At 41.7% G+C, this 16,884-nt stretch overlaps 1 protein-coding gene across 13 annotated transcripts in view; it reads right to left on the minus strand.

Annotated features, from left to right (window-relative positions):
• The window catches only part of CD44 (CD44 molecule (Indian blood group)), an 83,764-nt gene that overhangs the window by 25,231 nt on the left and 41,649 nt on the right, over positions 1-16,884 (minus strand). For 4 of the 13 annotated variants that reach the window (XM_044919499.1, XM_021685368.1, XM_021685370.1 and 1 more), the window contains exons 4-10: positions 15,341-15,409; positions 12,289-12,522; positions 8,196-8,315; positions 5,990-6,118; positions 4,412-4,537; positions 1,744-1,857; positions 1,155-1,274 (exon numbers count right to left, since the gene is read on the minus strand). In XM_044919499.1, coding sequence (XP_044775434.1) covers positions 1,155-1,274; positions 1,744-1,857; positions 4,412-4,537; positions 5,990-6,118; positions 8,196-8,315; positions 12,289-12,522; positions 15,341-15,409 — 912 coding nt within the window. The remainder of the gene's footprint in view (positions 1-1,154; positions 1,275-1,743; positions 1,858-4,411; positions 4,538-5,989; positions 6,119-8,195; positions 8,316-12,288; positions 12,523-15,340; positions 15,410-16,884) is intronic. The other 9 variants (XM_021685377.1, XM_021685376.1, XM_021685366.1 and 6 more) reach the window with 8 other exon arrangements.

Below are 16,884 nucleotides of genomic sequence, written 5' to 3' on the forward strand. Positions count from 1 at the left end.
CAAACGGTCTTAAATTCTAAGATACACTCTTAGGTTCCAAAGGGGATTGGTACGGAATTCCATTCTGAAGAGACTTCTGCTTCTCATTGCCTTCTTCTATCAGAAGACTCCTGTTAACTACGCCCATAGTCCTCACACAAAAATAAAATTTACTGGGATAAGTAATGAGATGCAGGCCTGTTGGGCGTATTCAGTACAATGCCCAGGACTTAAAACCTATGTCCTAATTGATGTCTGAAATGTTCTTTTGTTGTCTGAAGGCATCCCTCAAACTCTGGCGTCTCCCTTTGGTTTCTAAGTGGCTGCTTCTTACATTCTTGCTTTAGGAGTATCCAAGGCTAACAGAATGATAGTTAAACCATAGTTTTAAAGATGCTACAAGGTGTTACCCTAAATTAAAGCTTCTTTTATTCCAAACATGATAGGCATATCACCAAGAGAGAGGTGAAAGAAGAAGAGTATATACTTCTTACTTTTTTTTTCTGTCCTATCCTCACAGACCAGTAGTGAGACTTGAGATTGTTTTGGAAAACCTGAGATGTTGGCACGTAAGTAGAAATAACAGCATCAAAGCCTTCCCCAAGTTACTCTGGGCTTAGAAGCAGAAAAAGAACAGTCACAGAAAATCAGATATAGTCTCTATGAGCTACTGACCTTCCTCCAAAGAATACAAGGGATGCCTTTCTACAATGCAGTGAGGAACAGAATGTAAAAAAAGAAACTGATTCACCAGAGATCTTCACAGAAAAGAAGGGTTCCAAAGATCATCACACTTGTCAAGCTCTCTTTCCAGGCCCCACTGCTCAGCACCAAAAGATACATCTTCCTCACACACTTCCATAAACACACACAAATCACCCAAATGGAACCTCGAGGAATTTCTAACACAAAAAACAAACATATCTCAGATCTTTTAAAAACATTTTAACCTTTCCACCATTTTGACCTTTTGGGCAACCTGACCAGTTAGCATTTTTCTCCCAATTTCTAAAACTGGTATATAGATTTGGCAGCTCTGCATGCTCTGTGGATAAAAGAGATGACTGTATAGAAATAGAAGATGTGGCTAATGTCTTAAACAAAGTCTTCCCTATTCTTCAGAAGGACTTCATTAAGTCATGGACACCAGCACAGCTGACCATCAGCCTCCTTACTTGTGCTTGCAGGATGCTGAGCCTCCTCTTCATCATGATGCTCATGGTGAATGAGAGGAGAGTGTGGTTCGCGGGGCCAGGCCTCTCCCTTAGTGCTGGTGCCACTTTGGTCCACATCTGCTGTGATGATGGTTATATACACTGTGACTTTTTATCAACCAACTTTTGGTGTTGTGTTCTTCCATTAAAATGCATGCTATTTAACAGTGCCATGCCTAAATAGGACCTCCGAGCATCTGTGCTCAATACTTTTGAGTGACTCCACTCATCTCTCCCAAGAGAAAAATCAATGGGCAGGAAATTTCTTAATGATCACCTGTTGTTCAACTATAATCACTTTGTCAAGGGCAGCACCGTAAACCATGCTAATGTGTTCATTTTTATAATAAAGCAACATAAAGTATCTTGTGCCCAGATGGTATGATTGATAAATGACTCCTAGGTTGAACTGAGTATCCTCATGAAAGTTAAGAATTTGTGATGAGACATGAACTACATTTCCCACCATGTCCTGATGACTGACCTTTGCAGCATCATAGACTTTGAGGGGGGGGGAAAAATCTTTAATGAAGTATGCATAACCCATTACCAGTCATCCTTGTAGTAGTCTGAAGTAATACTCCTGGATTCGATTCACCGGGGCTTCGCGAGGTCCAATCCTGGTTCTGTTTTGGGTGGTTAAAAAGCCGTGGTGTGGTTGGAACTGTGATAATGATGATTGAAGCAATTAGGAAAATGTTAGCTCTTGAGCCTTCAGCACTTGTTTTGCACATCTCTCCCTTCTTTGGTCTACACAGTGATCATCTATACCAGCTTGCATAGATGGTTGAGTGGAAATGGAGGGAAAGCAGAGAGGATTTCAGCTTGATTCAGCCATATTGTTAAGCACCTCAGTGTCCTCTGCATTCTGTCACAGAATACACTGGGCTCAGAACATGAGATTTTCCGGAGAAAGCAGCCAAAGGAGCTGCAGCAGAAGGAAGAACAGCTTTGCAAACACCAGCCCTCCACCGAGGACAACCAAGAACATCAGAGTTTTTGCCCATCCATGCAGTCTGTAATGGCCCTGTGCGCTTGAAAGGCCAAGGAATTGGTATCACTGGCAAGTGTGCTAGAGCAAGATCCTTAGGCTGAAGAGGTAGATACCTGAACATTATACCATGATGATATGATCACTTTATTTCATTAGTAGTTTTGGTGGGGAAAGGCATACCCTGAGCAACCATGGATTTCCTACAGATGATTGTAAGAAAGAACATCTACCTATAACAGCCATATGATCTAGCTGTACATTTCTGAATGTTTAGCAAACACCTATGGTATTCTCATCAAATACAAAGCATTTCATGAGCAAGCCATTCATAGCCAATGAGAGAAAAACAAGATTCATACATTCAGTAGAAAAGCACCATAGGTCACCAACCACCATTACGGCAGCTCCCGGAAAAAAAAAAAAGAGGCATACATCCACCAGAGGCCTGATACTGTCACCCAAAATGATAGAGCTGGAATAGGAGACGCACCTGACAGAAGGATCATGACAAAATTAGGATCAGTTGCTCTTGTGAAAATATTATGTACAAACCCATCCTAATTCTCTCAAACTTAATTTTGATACCCAACTAATACAAAATTCTTTTCGGAACTGTAATACTATCAGCTTGACTTCACAAGTGAAACAAGTTGGGTTTAGAATCATCATCCACATTCTTAATAAGCATGAAAAAGCGGCAGTTGTCTTTACCCCTACAGAAGAAAGAAGGCATTCTGCTGAATTACGTGCACAGGTGCCAAGCAGAAAAGTGAACTGAAATTGGAAAATATACCACAGAGATGAAAAACACCAAGGGACGTTTTCCTCCGGGAACTTGATCACACAATTTATTTTCAGGTTGATCTGTTTGGGTTGCCACCCAAGAAAACTGAGTTTCTCAAGTATCAAGACCATATCTTTACTCATGGCCCCACCTGGAAGATGGGACCACATCCGGAACCCAGAAGACAGTGTGACAGTAAAGCTCCAGTGTTTTTGGTTATTTGGTTTTCTTTCTGAAGTTATTAAAAAGAGTTTCCTTGTTTTATAGACCAAGCTCTGCAGTGGTGTCTGGGCTAAAGAATACACCATTTAAAAGCTTAGATATAAAGCATCTAGTTCATCTTGAGTATTGTGGTATTGATGCCATATAGTCAGATGCCTCAAAGCCCAAGCTATATTTTTGGACTCCTCCCTTCCTGGGTGCTGTCCATTTGGGGACAGTCCTCTCGGGTTTCAGGAGGACAGTCAGAACTTCAGTGACCTGAGAGAATACAGTCACACTGCAAAGGTCAACCTTCTCTAAGGACAGGAGTGATGGAGTGATATGGTGGAGTCAGTTCGGAATTCTCGTCTCTGTTCAGCAACATCTCAGATCCTTATAGATATGTCTAGGAAACCCAGTCATCTAGCTAAATATTAGACTGACCTTTGCATGTTTTTTAAGGGATGTTTTTCAGCTCGCTTGCCATCTCTGTTCTCAAAGTTTTATAACTGTCACAAATTTGTATACTATTATGCAGTATTTTCGCTATTTGTTTTTAATAATTGGCACTGTTTTAATTAAAGCTCAGCTGATGTTTGTCCTTCCCTTCAATGTCTTTCTGTTATATTGGTGCCCTACTCATTTTTTAAAACTAGATTTGTTTCCTTGATTTCAACCAAGTTTTGATGATGATTATTCTTGAATTCTGGTTCCCAACTTTAATCTGTTCTAGGGCCATCTAAGTCTTCAATGTAGAATCATCTACAACTTTTAATTAATATCCTCCCACTCACATTTTATTGCTTCAATAAACCAGTCTGAAGGCAAGAGCTCTGGCTTTTTTCATCTTTGTGTTCCCAGCACTAAGCACAGTAGGTACACAATAAATACTTGTTGTAATGTTTTACTATGCTATTGTCTGACAAAGCTCAATAATTCAAGGAGAATCTGCAGCAGCAGACCACATAAGTACATGAAACAGAAAGAACCTAAGGCATTAGGAGTTTTATAAATATTTTCCCCATTTCTCCTCCAAAAACATTTTGACTTCCATTTTTTTTAAAGTCATTTTTCTTCCTTCATAATCTTACCAAGATATAACTAAAGTGTGATCAGTCAGTCATAGGTATATGCTCATTTTCCACATTAACTATTTCCCAAGGTAGACACTGTTGGGCATCACTCAGATTAATCAGTAAGCCTTGCATAAATGGTTCTACTGTAATTGATTATTCTTACTGGTGCTGGAGATAAAATCTTCATCATCATCAATGCCTGATCCAGAATAACTGGGGTGTTTATCTCTTTCATCTTCATTTTCTTCAGTTGGTTCCCAGCCTGCTGAGATGATATTTGAATCCATACCTGTTGTGGTGACTTATGTTAGTGGCTGAACTGGATGCCAAGCAACCCATTTGACAAAGGAAGAAAATCAGGCACAGAATGTATAACGGAATCCCCAACATTTCAAGAAGAAAATGAGACATCTGACTTGTGTACTCCCAGATTCTTATATCCTGGTCTCTGAAAGCTAATGCATAGATCTAAAGACAATTGGCTGTGACCTTCACAACTGAACAATCTCTTTAAGAAGTAAAAAGAATAAATATGGACAAAACCCAACCAGAGAAACAAAAGAAAAACAGGCCAGTAAACACTCCCCCCCTCCCATGCTTTCGTATTATTAACTTATTAAGCAAGTGCCCTTAAAGCGAGGGTGTCAAGAATAGAATGGAAAAGTTTCACACATGCCTATTTGTTTTGTCAGCCACCTGCAGAAAACTTTCACAATCTAAACACATGTCCGTCATTTTTAAAATCCCATGGGTGTATTCACGATGTGTTAATTCATTTGTTGACTTCTCCAGCATCACACCACCAGAGCTCTGAGCACAAGCTGAGCTACCACCCCAACAACAGTGCAGCACCCAGCCATAATGACGTTAGGCACTTCACAGAGAAACCATGCCTGGCATTTCTTAGTCAACCAAAAGGGTCAGCTAAAGTGGACTGGAGCCAAGATTCTGAGAAATTCTCACATTTTCCCTTCTGGGCACATCACAAAAAAGAAGATGGAGACCCTCTGCCTCTTCTCAGTGGTTGCTGTAGAAGGAGTCTCTTTCCTGAAAAGGGGTTTCCTATACTTTGAATGAGAGTTTTGGAGCGACCATTTGTCTTTTCTTACTATCAGTGGCTGCCCCAAGAATAGTTCCACTGATGGAAAGTTTCTATATTTTTCTAGCTCTAGCTATGCTATTTTACTTTCTCTTGGAAAGTCAAGAATTTTTTTTTTTTTTAAAGATTTTATTCACTCATTTGACAGAGAGAGACACAGTGAGAGAGGGAACAAAAGCAGGAAGAGTGGGAGAGGGAGAAGCAGGCTTCTGGCAGAGCAGGGAGCCTGATGCGGGGCTTGATCCCAGGACTCTGGGATCATGACCTGAGCCGAAGGCAGACGCTTAACGACTGAGCCACCCAGGCGCCCCAGAAAGTCAAGAATTTTTAATGACTTTTGTCACTTTGGAATATCTTTCAGAGCCAAAATTTTGTTCTGTCTTCAAGAAAGATTGGTTTCCTTTCACAGTGCTCTTTTAATAGCCTCCTCCAGGCCTGTATTAATTCTATAGAATAGAAAGAAGAAATCTGCTTATTAATGCTATCAAATCAAACATATGGGTCTCCGAGCTCATGATCCTTTGCAAGTCATCAAAAACATTTGTGAAACTAGAATGGACTTCAGGCTTAGTATCCCTGAGGTCAATGAACTATTGAAACTGTCAAGAGATCTTATGAAATAAGAGAATAATAACTCATTACCAGCCATTATGGTTGTTGCGTGAAGATGATTCTTGGACTCTGATGGTTGAAACCACCATGAAAGCCAATCCTGGGCTTCTCGCCTCTTGGTTGCTGTTTTGGGAGTTGTACCACTAGAGCTCATCGAAGCTGTTGTAACCATAATTGAATCGATGGTTGAAAGGTTAATTATCAATCCCTAAGAAACAGCACTGTATATGCTTCTACTCTTTTACCAGTCAAGAGAGTCATCTATACTTCATATAGATGGTGGGAAGAAACAGAAAAAGCGCACAAGTCCCACTTTATTTTCAAGGCTCATACTGCAGGTCATAGAATGTCAGAAATGGAAAGTCCTTAAATACCATCTGGTTCATGATTCTTATCTTAAAGAGGAAAAAACTGTGTTGGATGGAATTTGCCTTGTCTGGAGTCAGAAAGGCCGGATGACAGAGAGCATGACAGCAGTCTTTGAATTTTGAAAAACTATAATATAGAAGAGGGATTAAATTTTTGTCTGTGCTCCCAAAAGGCCAAACTAAGGGCCTGTGGTGATCATTGTAAGGGGAACAAATATTCTCCCAAATGTTGGATTTAAAAGGTTATAATCTGGACTATCCAATGATGAACTTCTTCATAAAGTATTGTGTTCCCCACCATCAGGAAGGTCACTTAGCAGGAAAATTTTGTAGATCAAATGACTAGAAGTGTTGACTGAGCTAGGCTATTGAAGATCCTCTCCAAATCTGAGAGTCTATGCTTCTGAAACCAAGCTCTCCAGAGTGCTAGCCCTTCATGTTCTACACACTCTATCTTGGCCAACCAATATCATTCTCTAAGAATTTAGGGTATGATATTTCTGCCAGCAATCCCAGACACATAATCCCAGCAATCCCCAACACACAGAGGAATGCCACATGAAGGGGAAGATAGAAAAAGATGCCTTTCCACCTTTTTCCATTTAGTGTCCAGATCCTCCAGCAATTTTGCCCATGGTCACTTTTTTATACCAAAACTATATTTTGCAAAGCAGAACAGGACATTTTGAGTCCATTTTGAAAAGGTGGTAATCAATCAGGAAAGATGCACAGAAATGAAGTGACCCAAGGATCTCACAAATAAGATCAGAAAATAAGAGCCCTGGTTTGAAAACTTCCCAAGACCGCCATTTCTGCCACCATGATGTGCACCAGAAGAATATTAAATAGTGGATAAAAAACTGAAAAAAAAGTTGAAGCAGAGAAGCTGAAGCCATCATTAAATCCCCAAATACAAAAGTATTTGTGATTAGATTTCTTTTTTTTCAGCTTTCAAGAAAGCCCAGAAATGGCCCAGGATGAAGCACTGACAAGAAGACTTTTTCTTCACAATATTTGTTCTATGAAGATAAGCATTGTAATTTAACATTTAAAAATAGCATATTCTTTATTCTGTGTCCCCCCCTCCAGCATGACCTTTAGCACCATGATATGAAATCACAACATAACATCAGCACTATTTTCCTTACATGAATATTTGTTAAAATATACTTTATTCGACTAAACAAGTGTTAAGGACCATTTTTATTACTCTCCTTCTGCAGAAAGAATGCCCAATTATTTTGAAATATGGCCATATCCTCCATCAACAAAAGTTAATAAATGAAGATATGCCTGTAATCTCCCATTGTTATAGGCCTGGAAACTCTTCCCACATAAGCTCGCAGTCCAGAATACTTTGCAGGGATTTAGAATTAATCATCAAACATCCAGGCATCCTAGATTCTGATGGAAAATAACAGGTCACTCCTCCACTTTACAGCTGAGGATTGAGAAGTCCAAACAAGTACACAGGGCCTACACTTTCCACCCATAAGTCAGTATTTCCCTCTACTGTTATTGACTGTGATAATTAGATCAGCAGAAAGTAGGAGTATCCATTTTCTAATAGACTTCTTTCAAGAGGATTTGTTCTAAAGGAATCTCCTAATTAAAGCTCCTGAAGGAAAACTAATTGATTCTATGTGCATGCTGCCAAAAGGAAAACAAGTAGAACACAGAGGAGTATCCAGTTGTATCCCCAGATCCATAGGCCTCTCTGATAAACAAAATGGTACCAGATCCCAATTCCCTAAGGATCAAGACAGGACATCAGTGCGAAACTTTGATGTGATCATGGATGTCCTTCTCCTTATACTGAAAAACTTGGCATTCAGGACAATGGATAAGCAGAAGACATAGCAGTTTACCTGTTGTTGCTGTTGCTGTGTGATCCTGAGTCTTAGGCTGTGAGTTACCAAACCAGGACCACATCCAATGATTTTGCTCCTGAACTGCTGCGTGGCTGTTTGAGTGCACAGTTGAAGTAACTGGATCAATTATGAAAATACCATTTAGTGAGATCTTTCTACAAAACCCTTACTCTCAGCTCTATGTATATATAACGTCTGTCTCTATTATAGAGCAAAGATTAGAAAAGAAAGATTGAGGCCTGGTTTTATCTTTCCCGTCTCCTAAAGTCTCACATGAGAAATGCAAATTCTGTATGGGTATCAATTCAGAGCTACTCATTCTTCAAACAGAACCCTCTGGACACAGGCTCAGAGCAAAATCAAGTAGCTACTTAACAACCTGTAAAGGAAAAGAGATTTTATATTTACTTGATGAGGTGACCCAGCCATGGACTGAAGGTCTTTGATGCAACGTTTCATGAAGTTGCTTTTATTCATTTGTTTTTGGAGTGTCTTTAGAGGTTCTTACTTGTATCTTTTGGGCCTATCACTTCATGCCGGTAGCCTATGATGACAACTGGCATTTCAAAGCTCCACCCACACTCACGAACTTCAACTCAAGCTCTATGCTTGAGCAGGAACCTTGCAAAGGGTTGTGTTCAAAATGTTGAAATCAGATAAAGCTTTGTCAAGTCTCCATCTATCACCTTCTGTCACTTTTAATTCTAATTCAGAATGTGTTTCCAGAAAAGAAACAAAACTGCCCAAGTTAGAGAAATTCTGGATGCTATTCAAATTAGAGAAAGGATAATCAGTGATATTTTGCAATTTGCAATTTCCCATTTGACTCTCAAGTAGGACTTGAGGCCAGAATGTTTCCCCGTGGAAGAAGAATAGCAAAATCGTCAGGATAAACATCTAAACCAGTTGAGATTTTTAAAAGCCATTTTGAGTTATAGGCCCCTTTGAAAATCTGATATAAGTTATGACTTCTGTCCTCAAAAAAGTGATCTGACACATACACATTCTCAAAATTTTGTATATTATTTCAAGCTCTTGAATGCCTTATGGCCCATCATTGAACCTATTGGAGGTCCATGAACACCAGGTTAAAAACTTTGACTCTAGATACACCAAATGTCAACAACCTGTGCACTATGCTCCGTGTTACAAAGGGCACATTGGCAAAGAATAGAAAATAGAGACATGGGAGCCAATTTCACCAATGATGCCCCCAGATAAACCCAAGCATCCCCCCGAAAAATTCTCAGGCACCCCCTCCTGCCCTCAGAAACTTTATTAAAGACACAGAGCTCCTGCCACCTTCACCCTATAGAAGACCAAGAAGAGACCAACAGGAAGTAAACATACCAGAGCAAGATAGAAATAGGAATTATTTCTATTTTCCTGAAAGGAGTCATATGAGATTTGGGGAAAATGGAAGGAGCTACTGTCTAGCCAGCAGAGTTTCCAATTGTCCCCACCCAAGTAGGCAATGCCAGACCAAAAATATATATGTATATATTTCTTTGACACCCAGAAGACAAGGAAATAGAGTGTTCCAAGGTAGGAGTCTCTGCTTCCTGAATTAGTTTAGGTTTCTGGATTCCAGAGAATACCAGATCACCAATAGAAAAGAGGCTGACGACATGCCTCCAGGAAGCCTCTTCCAAAAACAACATTAATAATAAAAAGCCTGCTGGAAGTCAAAACCTACCAGATGGTTGTTCTTACTGGCTTTCCCTATTGCCATCCACTAAGGACCCTTAAGGAAGGAATGAGCCAGCCAACCTAAGATGCACTTCTCTGTCCTCAGCCAGACCTCTTCTTGACATCTGTTCTTCTGCAGGCATTAGGGAGGATTTGCAATCACTCATCCCCACCAAGACCCACCTTTCAGTCTGATAGTCATGAAGCTTTGGGAATCTCCTCACTGGGCTCAGAAACTGGGGTCTATTCAGGAACTTACCAGTAGTCATTTTTTCTAATATGCCAGGGGCTGCTTTCAAGTTTCCACCCGATTTTTTTTCTCTGACACTCTTCTTTGCATGAATGGATTTATCTGGAGTTACCATTGGCCATTTTGGATGCTATGGCACTTCAATGATTCTCAGGTTAGCCCTGGACTCACCCTGTTGGACCACTGAGTCTCTTCCCAAACTACTAAGAGAAACTTAGCTAAGTGCTTTGGAAAGAGAAAAGCACAACTCTTTCCTTAACCCAAGTCCTGAACTATGTTTTAGTGAAATCTCAAAGCATTCCTTCTCCTTGGTTTCTGAACAGCAGGTGGGCTCCATGAAGGTCAGTCCAACTCTGAGTGCCCAGTAACTAGAGCACCAGCATAGAGAAGACCTCAAATATTGGTTACTAGCTTACAAATCCTTATTTCCTTTCAGTACTACTGGTACTTACCACTGGATCCCCAGCATTAGAATAGGTTTGGTACATACTAGGTCCTCAAAATCTTTATGCTGACTAACTTGGGCAGGAAATGTACAATCCTAAAAGATGTGCTGACTGTTCATTAACTGTCCTTGTTGCCTTTCTAAAGTACATGTGTAATACTCACTATTTGATATAGGCTAATAATGGCTTCAATGTGAATTTCACCTAGTTCCTAAAAGATATATTTTGCCACGATTTTCTTTGGTAGGAAATAGTACTTTGGAGTAGACTCGATCTGCCTCTCGCTGAGACCACTAATTGCTACGTTTGCCGACATCTGACAAATTTGCATGCCCTGATGATAGGCGCCTTCCACATGGTTACTTTAGCAAGGCAGGGGACTCAGGAGCAGCCAGCAGCCAACAGGACGGCCTGCTGGGTTTGCAGAAGCTCCTCTCCAGAAGGGTCATCCGTGGGATGATAGACAACGAGGTGACACACTCTCCAGAGAGCCAGTAATCTGGGAAAGCCTGAGCAGTTTGAAAACATCTGCTTCCTGAAAATGCTTCAAAGGAGCTGCAGAGAATGACCAGTCTTCGGGCCCCTTTGTACTGCGCCCCCCTCCCCCACTTAGCAAGCTGCTCATAGAAATTTAAAACACTGTTGAGCAAGTAACCTTAGGTTAAATCATAGTGCTCTGAAGGCTGCCCTGGCTTCTGGGTGACAAGGCACAGAAAAGGGCCCTATGCTGAGCATTCACAAACCAGTGAATGTCTGCCACACTCTTTGGAGACTAGAGTCCCACCCTCTAAAGAGCCAGAGCCAGGACAAAAGAAAATCCACACCATACTAGGAAAGCTGCTCAAGAGGCAGATGCCCTACTTCGGTTTGAATAATCCTCCACAGAAGGAATGCAGCCAATCTGGAAACCTGTTTTAAAACAAACCATAGGGAAAAAGCAAAGCGGGAAGTGAAGAAGGAGGCCAGAGGGAGAGGCAAACACTTTCCAGTGAAAAGTGGAGCACAAAGGGCAAAACCCCAAAGAAATCGAAAGCAATGTTGACATATTTCTGCTCTCGGAGTCCTCAAGTCATGAATTATCCACGTTACCAAGCAAGTATTAACAGCCTTCCCCTCCAGGCTGGGACAGACAACTTTTAAGCAGATTGGATATGATCAGATAACTCCCTCAGATATGCTTCCTTAGACCAAAAACAAAGGAATTATTTAGTAAACCAGGGGTGATGAGTAGGGCTGAATATTGCACCATCAGTAATATCGCCTAAATCAAGTTAAAACATAAAAACATGAAGTTGAAAAAAGCAGATGTGATGGTATGCATCCATTAGGATCCCAACTTTATGAATACAATCTTATCCAAAGGTGGAAAAGAACAAGAAGGAAACATGTAAAAGTAAAAATCCCTTCTGTAACGTGCTTGAATTGTCACCACATCCCTGCGACAAGACTTCCAGTATGGCAACTTCTCATCCCCAGGGAAGCAAAACAGAGGCACAGGTGGAAAAAAAAAAATTGTAGGCAGTAGCAGGCTATGCATACAGGGCATGGGCTACCATAATAGCCTCCCTCCCCAAACGACGGTCGTCCCCAACTTCTCGAGACAGGAGACAATCAACACACAAGGGAGTGCAGATCACCCAGGAAGATCAGAGACGGTTTTGTAAACAAATTGCCATCGGAAAGCACAGTGATTCATTCTCCTTACTGGTAATGGGGGTATGCTCTGTGTTGTCAGACACCCCGGTACTGTCTTGGTCCTGGGTCGGGTATACAGTTGGAAGGTGGGTGTGGAAGATGTTGTAGCCTCCCGAAGTGCTCCTCTCGCTGGAGGATCCGCTGCTCACATCATCGTCAGTGGGGCTGCTGGGGTTGATGTCTTCAGGGTTCGTTCTGTATTCACCCGTCTGGCTATAGCGGGTGCCATCGCGGTTGACGATGGCTGGGGAGAAAGGGAAGGCACTTTCAGAACTTGACAGCTGACATTTTCTTTTTCCTTTCTTTTTTTAAAAAGATATTTTATTTATTTATTTGACACAGAGAGAAAGCACAAGCAGGGGGAGTGGGAGAGGGAGAAGCAGGCTCCAGGCTGAGCAAGGAGCCCAATGCGGAACTCGATCCCAGGACCCTGGGATCGTGACCCGAGCCAAAGGCAGACGCTTAATCGACTGAGCCACCCAGGCGCCCTAACATTTTCTGAGTATAGGAAAGACTATGGATTATCATATAAGACAGTGACTTCAAAGCTATTTTTCTTCGTTATTAAGCAAAACAACACTAACTATCTGTCTAGTGGACAGGGGCGGGGAGTAGGTGATGCACTAAGAAAGTCTACCCTCCCCCACCCACCCGCACACCCTGGAAATGGGGAGGAGGGACGAGGGTGTGTTTGGAAGTCCCCATGTTTGAATCCCAGCTTCATGTGCCCCTAGACAAAGCTGTTACCGAGCTTCAGTTTTGTCGTTGGTGAAAAGGGGATGCTACTACCTTTTGCTATGAGCACTATATGATACATGGTTTGTAAAGTGCTTAGCATAGGATTTCAAAGTGAGTTGGTCTCAATAAATGATAATTCTCCCATTGGTTCCTATTCTCCCTTCTCAAGTACATGTAAAATCTGTTGCTATTAATTCCATCTACTTCTAGAAAGGATTTGAAGTAGGAAACGAAGAGGTTAGCTGACTCAATAGGGAATATATATTTGCACATTGTGAAGAATGAGGCTTTTTTTCTAAGGGGCAAATTTTGTCAGTCTAAGATAACCCCTACTCTGGCTAAGAAATCAGCATGCCTAAATGCTGACAGAGACTCTGCCCATCCTCCGTGAGATTCAACCTTGAAATTAAGAGGCACAGAGGTATGTAAAGATCAAAATCTTTGATTTAAACAAGCAAATATCTAGAATGGACAGGAGAAGGAAAAGCAAGACCGAGTTCATTCATTGTTCCTCCCTGAAAGGATTTGCTGCCTTCAAGCCTGGGCCAGTCACTGCATAAGTGCGCATTTAGCTAAAATTATTTTCTGCTATATTGCACTGGACTAAATGTTCCTTTTGTCCACCCATCTGGCTTGCCCAAGTAGAACTATTAGTAATACATAAATTAAAAAATATTGCAGGGGCGCCTGGGTGGCTCCGTTGGTTATGCGTCCAACTCTTGATTTCAGCTCAGGTCATGATCTCAGGGTCATGAGATCGAGCCTAGCACGGGCTCCGCACTCAACAGAGGGGTCTGCTTGAGATTCTTTTCCTCTGCCCCTCCCTTCGCTTGCTCTCTTTCTCTCAAATAAATAAATCTTTTAAAAAATATTGCGAAGTCTCAAACACCCTGATAATCTCTGCAGATGAAGATCTGATAAAAAAAAAATATGACCAACTTGTACAGGTCTGGACTTTGAAAGGCATTGGTGGGGACCAAGGGAACGGGACACTTACTGAACATGACTACGGTCCTGGCATGCATTAGACATATTATCTTTCCTCATTTTCATTTCAAATCTCACATGTTGCTCCATTATCCAGATGAGAAAACTGAGGCTCAGAGTAAGTCATTCCTTTGAGATCACCCAGGTAGCAAGGAACTAAGATTTCCAACCAAGCCTGACTGAGACAGCACATCTCACCTTGTGGTCCTCCCTTTCCATGTGGCACGGGTCAGGGACAATTTTTGGCCAAACGGTGGGGGGCTGGATTTACGTGGCCAGGATGCTTCTCATCTCTCTGCCACCGACACCACTGTTCCCTCGCACACGGAGGGGCCTGGCTCTTAGGAGGCAGAAGTCAGGCCTCTTCAACACCATGACACTTCTCAAAAAAAGCGAGGTTCAGAGGCCAGAAGATCAGGGTTAATAAGTTGACCTCTTTGAAAATTTGGTTGAGCTTTTTTGTTTCATACAGTGCCAGATGCCTACGTCTTGGGATCAGCAAGATGATTTTAGGTGGATGTGGTATAAATAATGTTGAAATCCCTACCACGAAGCTTATGCCCTTTGGAATTATCTTCCAATACACAAATAATCAAACAGAAAATTTAGGGGGCCCGAATGCATCTCCCCCTAACACTAATTAATCTCCCCCATGAGAGAGAACACGCCTTAGACTCAGAACCTTCAGCAGCTAGAATTAAAGAAGCCTATTTAATTTGTCCTACATTTAAGTGTATTTTTAAGGATACCCTCTGCTTATGACCAGGGATTCCATTCACAGGGGTTTGTTTGTTTGTTTATTTATTTAAAATTTATTTACTTGAGAGAGAGTGTGCATGAGTGGTAGGGGCAGAGAAGGAGAGAGAATCTCAAGCAGACTCCCTGCTGAGCGCGGAGCCTGACGCGGGGCTCCATCTCACAACACTGAGATCAAGACCTGAGCCGACATCAAGAGTCGGACACTCAACCGACTGCGCCACCCAGGCACCCTTAAAGGTTTTTTTTTTTTTTTAAATAAACATATTTTAAGTAGAAAAGAACAGGCCAATTAAGTGAAAAACAGCAAGTAAATGATTGTGCTATGTACACAGAGGTGCCCAAAAAAGTGCAAGTGGTTTTCAAAAAACTGCAGTTTAAGGAACAATGTATTGGGGTCGACTGAATCGCAGCTTTAAGCCACTGCAGGAAAAGGGGAAGGGACAGTGAATCACAGCCAATGTCCCCAGCCTTGGGCAAATGACTGCTCTCCTGCTCAAATATGAAGCACAGACAGAAAGTTCACCTGATCTCTTTCCCAAGAATGGGGACACTCCATCAAAGTCAGAAGAGATACGTACTTATGGTAATTGGTCCTTCAAAGGCATTGGGCAGTTGTGTGACCGATGTGCAATCTTCTTCAGGTGGAGCTGTGGAGTAGCAAAGAGAAAAAGCATGAGAACTTTAAAAAAAATGGGAGCAAAACTGATGCCCATTTCCATTGGTCAGGATGGGGCTTTATTAAAGCTCTATTTGGTAACTAGACCTTAAAAACTCAGAGAGCTTTAAACTGCTGTTGCAGGAAGAATGGATCCATTTGTGTATGATAGCTTTTATACTGTGTGTACGTGTGCATATGTGCGCATGTGCCTACTGTCTGTGCACAAAATGGCAACTTATTTGTTAGGTTGGTTTCTCTCAGTGTTGCTTCTTGACAAAGAGGAAGGAAGAAAGGGTTGGATGGATGGAGGGATGGAGGGATGGGTGGATGGATGGAGGGAGGGATGGATGGATGGAGGGATGGATGGATGGATGGATGGTTGGATGGAGGCCGGTAGGCAGACTGCTATCACAGGGAAGGTTGTTACCACAAGTATTTTAAGTGTTCTGCCATAAATCACTAGGTACTCATAACATTGGACAGAAACACAAGTTCAACAAAACAGGGCTTAGTTGCTTCCCAGGTCCCAGAAGCATCTTTCCTACAGGTAAAAGGCATGTCCCTTTACCTGCCTATTTCTTTGGCCTCACTGTGAAACTGACAGCTTTATATTCACCTGGAGAAAAGTAGGTTTTAGGAAAAGTCAGTCTTGCAAAGGCTAAGTAAAAGACATCCCAGAAGAGAATCTCAGAGAAAGTCACCTCCTCAGTAAGGCCATTCCTCACCATCCAATTTCAACCAGCCCCTTACCAATCCCCCCCATGTATCACCATCACATCTTTACTTGCAGTTCTCCTTCTGGCTTACTGCTGTCTCAAATCATCTTGTTCATTTTACCTGATGGCTGTTCATGGCACATCTCCCAACCCCTAACCCCTACTACCCACCCACCTCTGAAGAACTATATAAGTTGAGTAGTGATAAGTAGTGACCTCATCTATCTTGGCCAGAACATTTATGTGTGATGGGGTCAGAGAGGCACTCGATAAATACTTGTTGAATGAATGAAAGAGGAAGTACCAGTATAATTCCCACAGGCCCATGCTTCCAGGAAACATACCTAAGATGTTAACCCCCCTGCCAAATGGTCTGCAGTGATAAACAGGTCAAGAAATGTTTAGATAAACCATGAATGGCAATGCCATAAGAAATTCTTTTTAAAAAGTTTAAGATATATCAGTTTATTTATGCATTTTAAGCATTACTCATGTGACAGATAAAAAAAAGGAGCAAAAAGATGAACATGTTCCTGTCCCTGCTTTTAAGGAATTCACAAGGTCGTGGGCGACAATAACAATTAATATTTCTTTAGATTTTTACAGTTTTCAAAAAAATGTTCCCAATGATGTCCTCATTTGAAAAGCATGGCAAATGGCCACCCTGGGAGATCTTAAAGAGTATCTACCCTGTCTGTTCTGGTAACACCACCAGCAACCGGCCTGACCCATGAGAAGCTTCTGATAC

Source organism: Neomonachus schauinslandi, chromosome 11 (genome assembly GCF_002201575.2).
Source record: "Neomonachus schauinslandi chromosome 11, ASM220157v2, whole genome shotgun sequence".
NCBI classification, from domain to species: domain Eukaryota; kingdom Metazoa; phylum Chordata; class Mammalia; order Carnivora; family Phocidae; genus Neomonachus; species Neomonachus schauinslandi.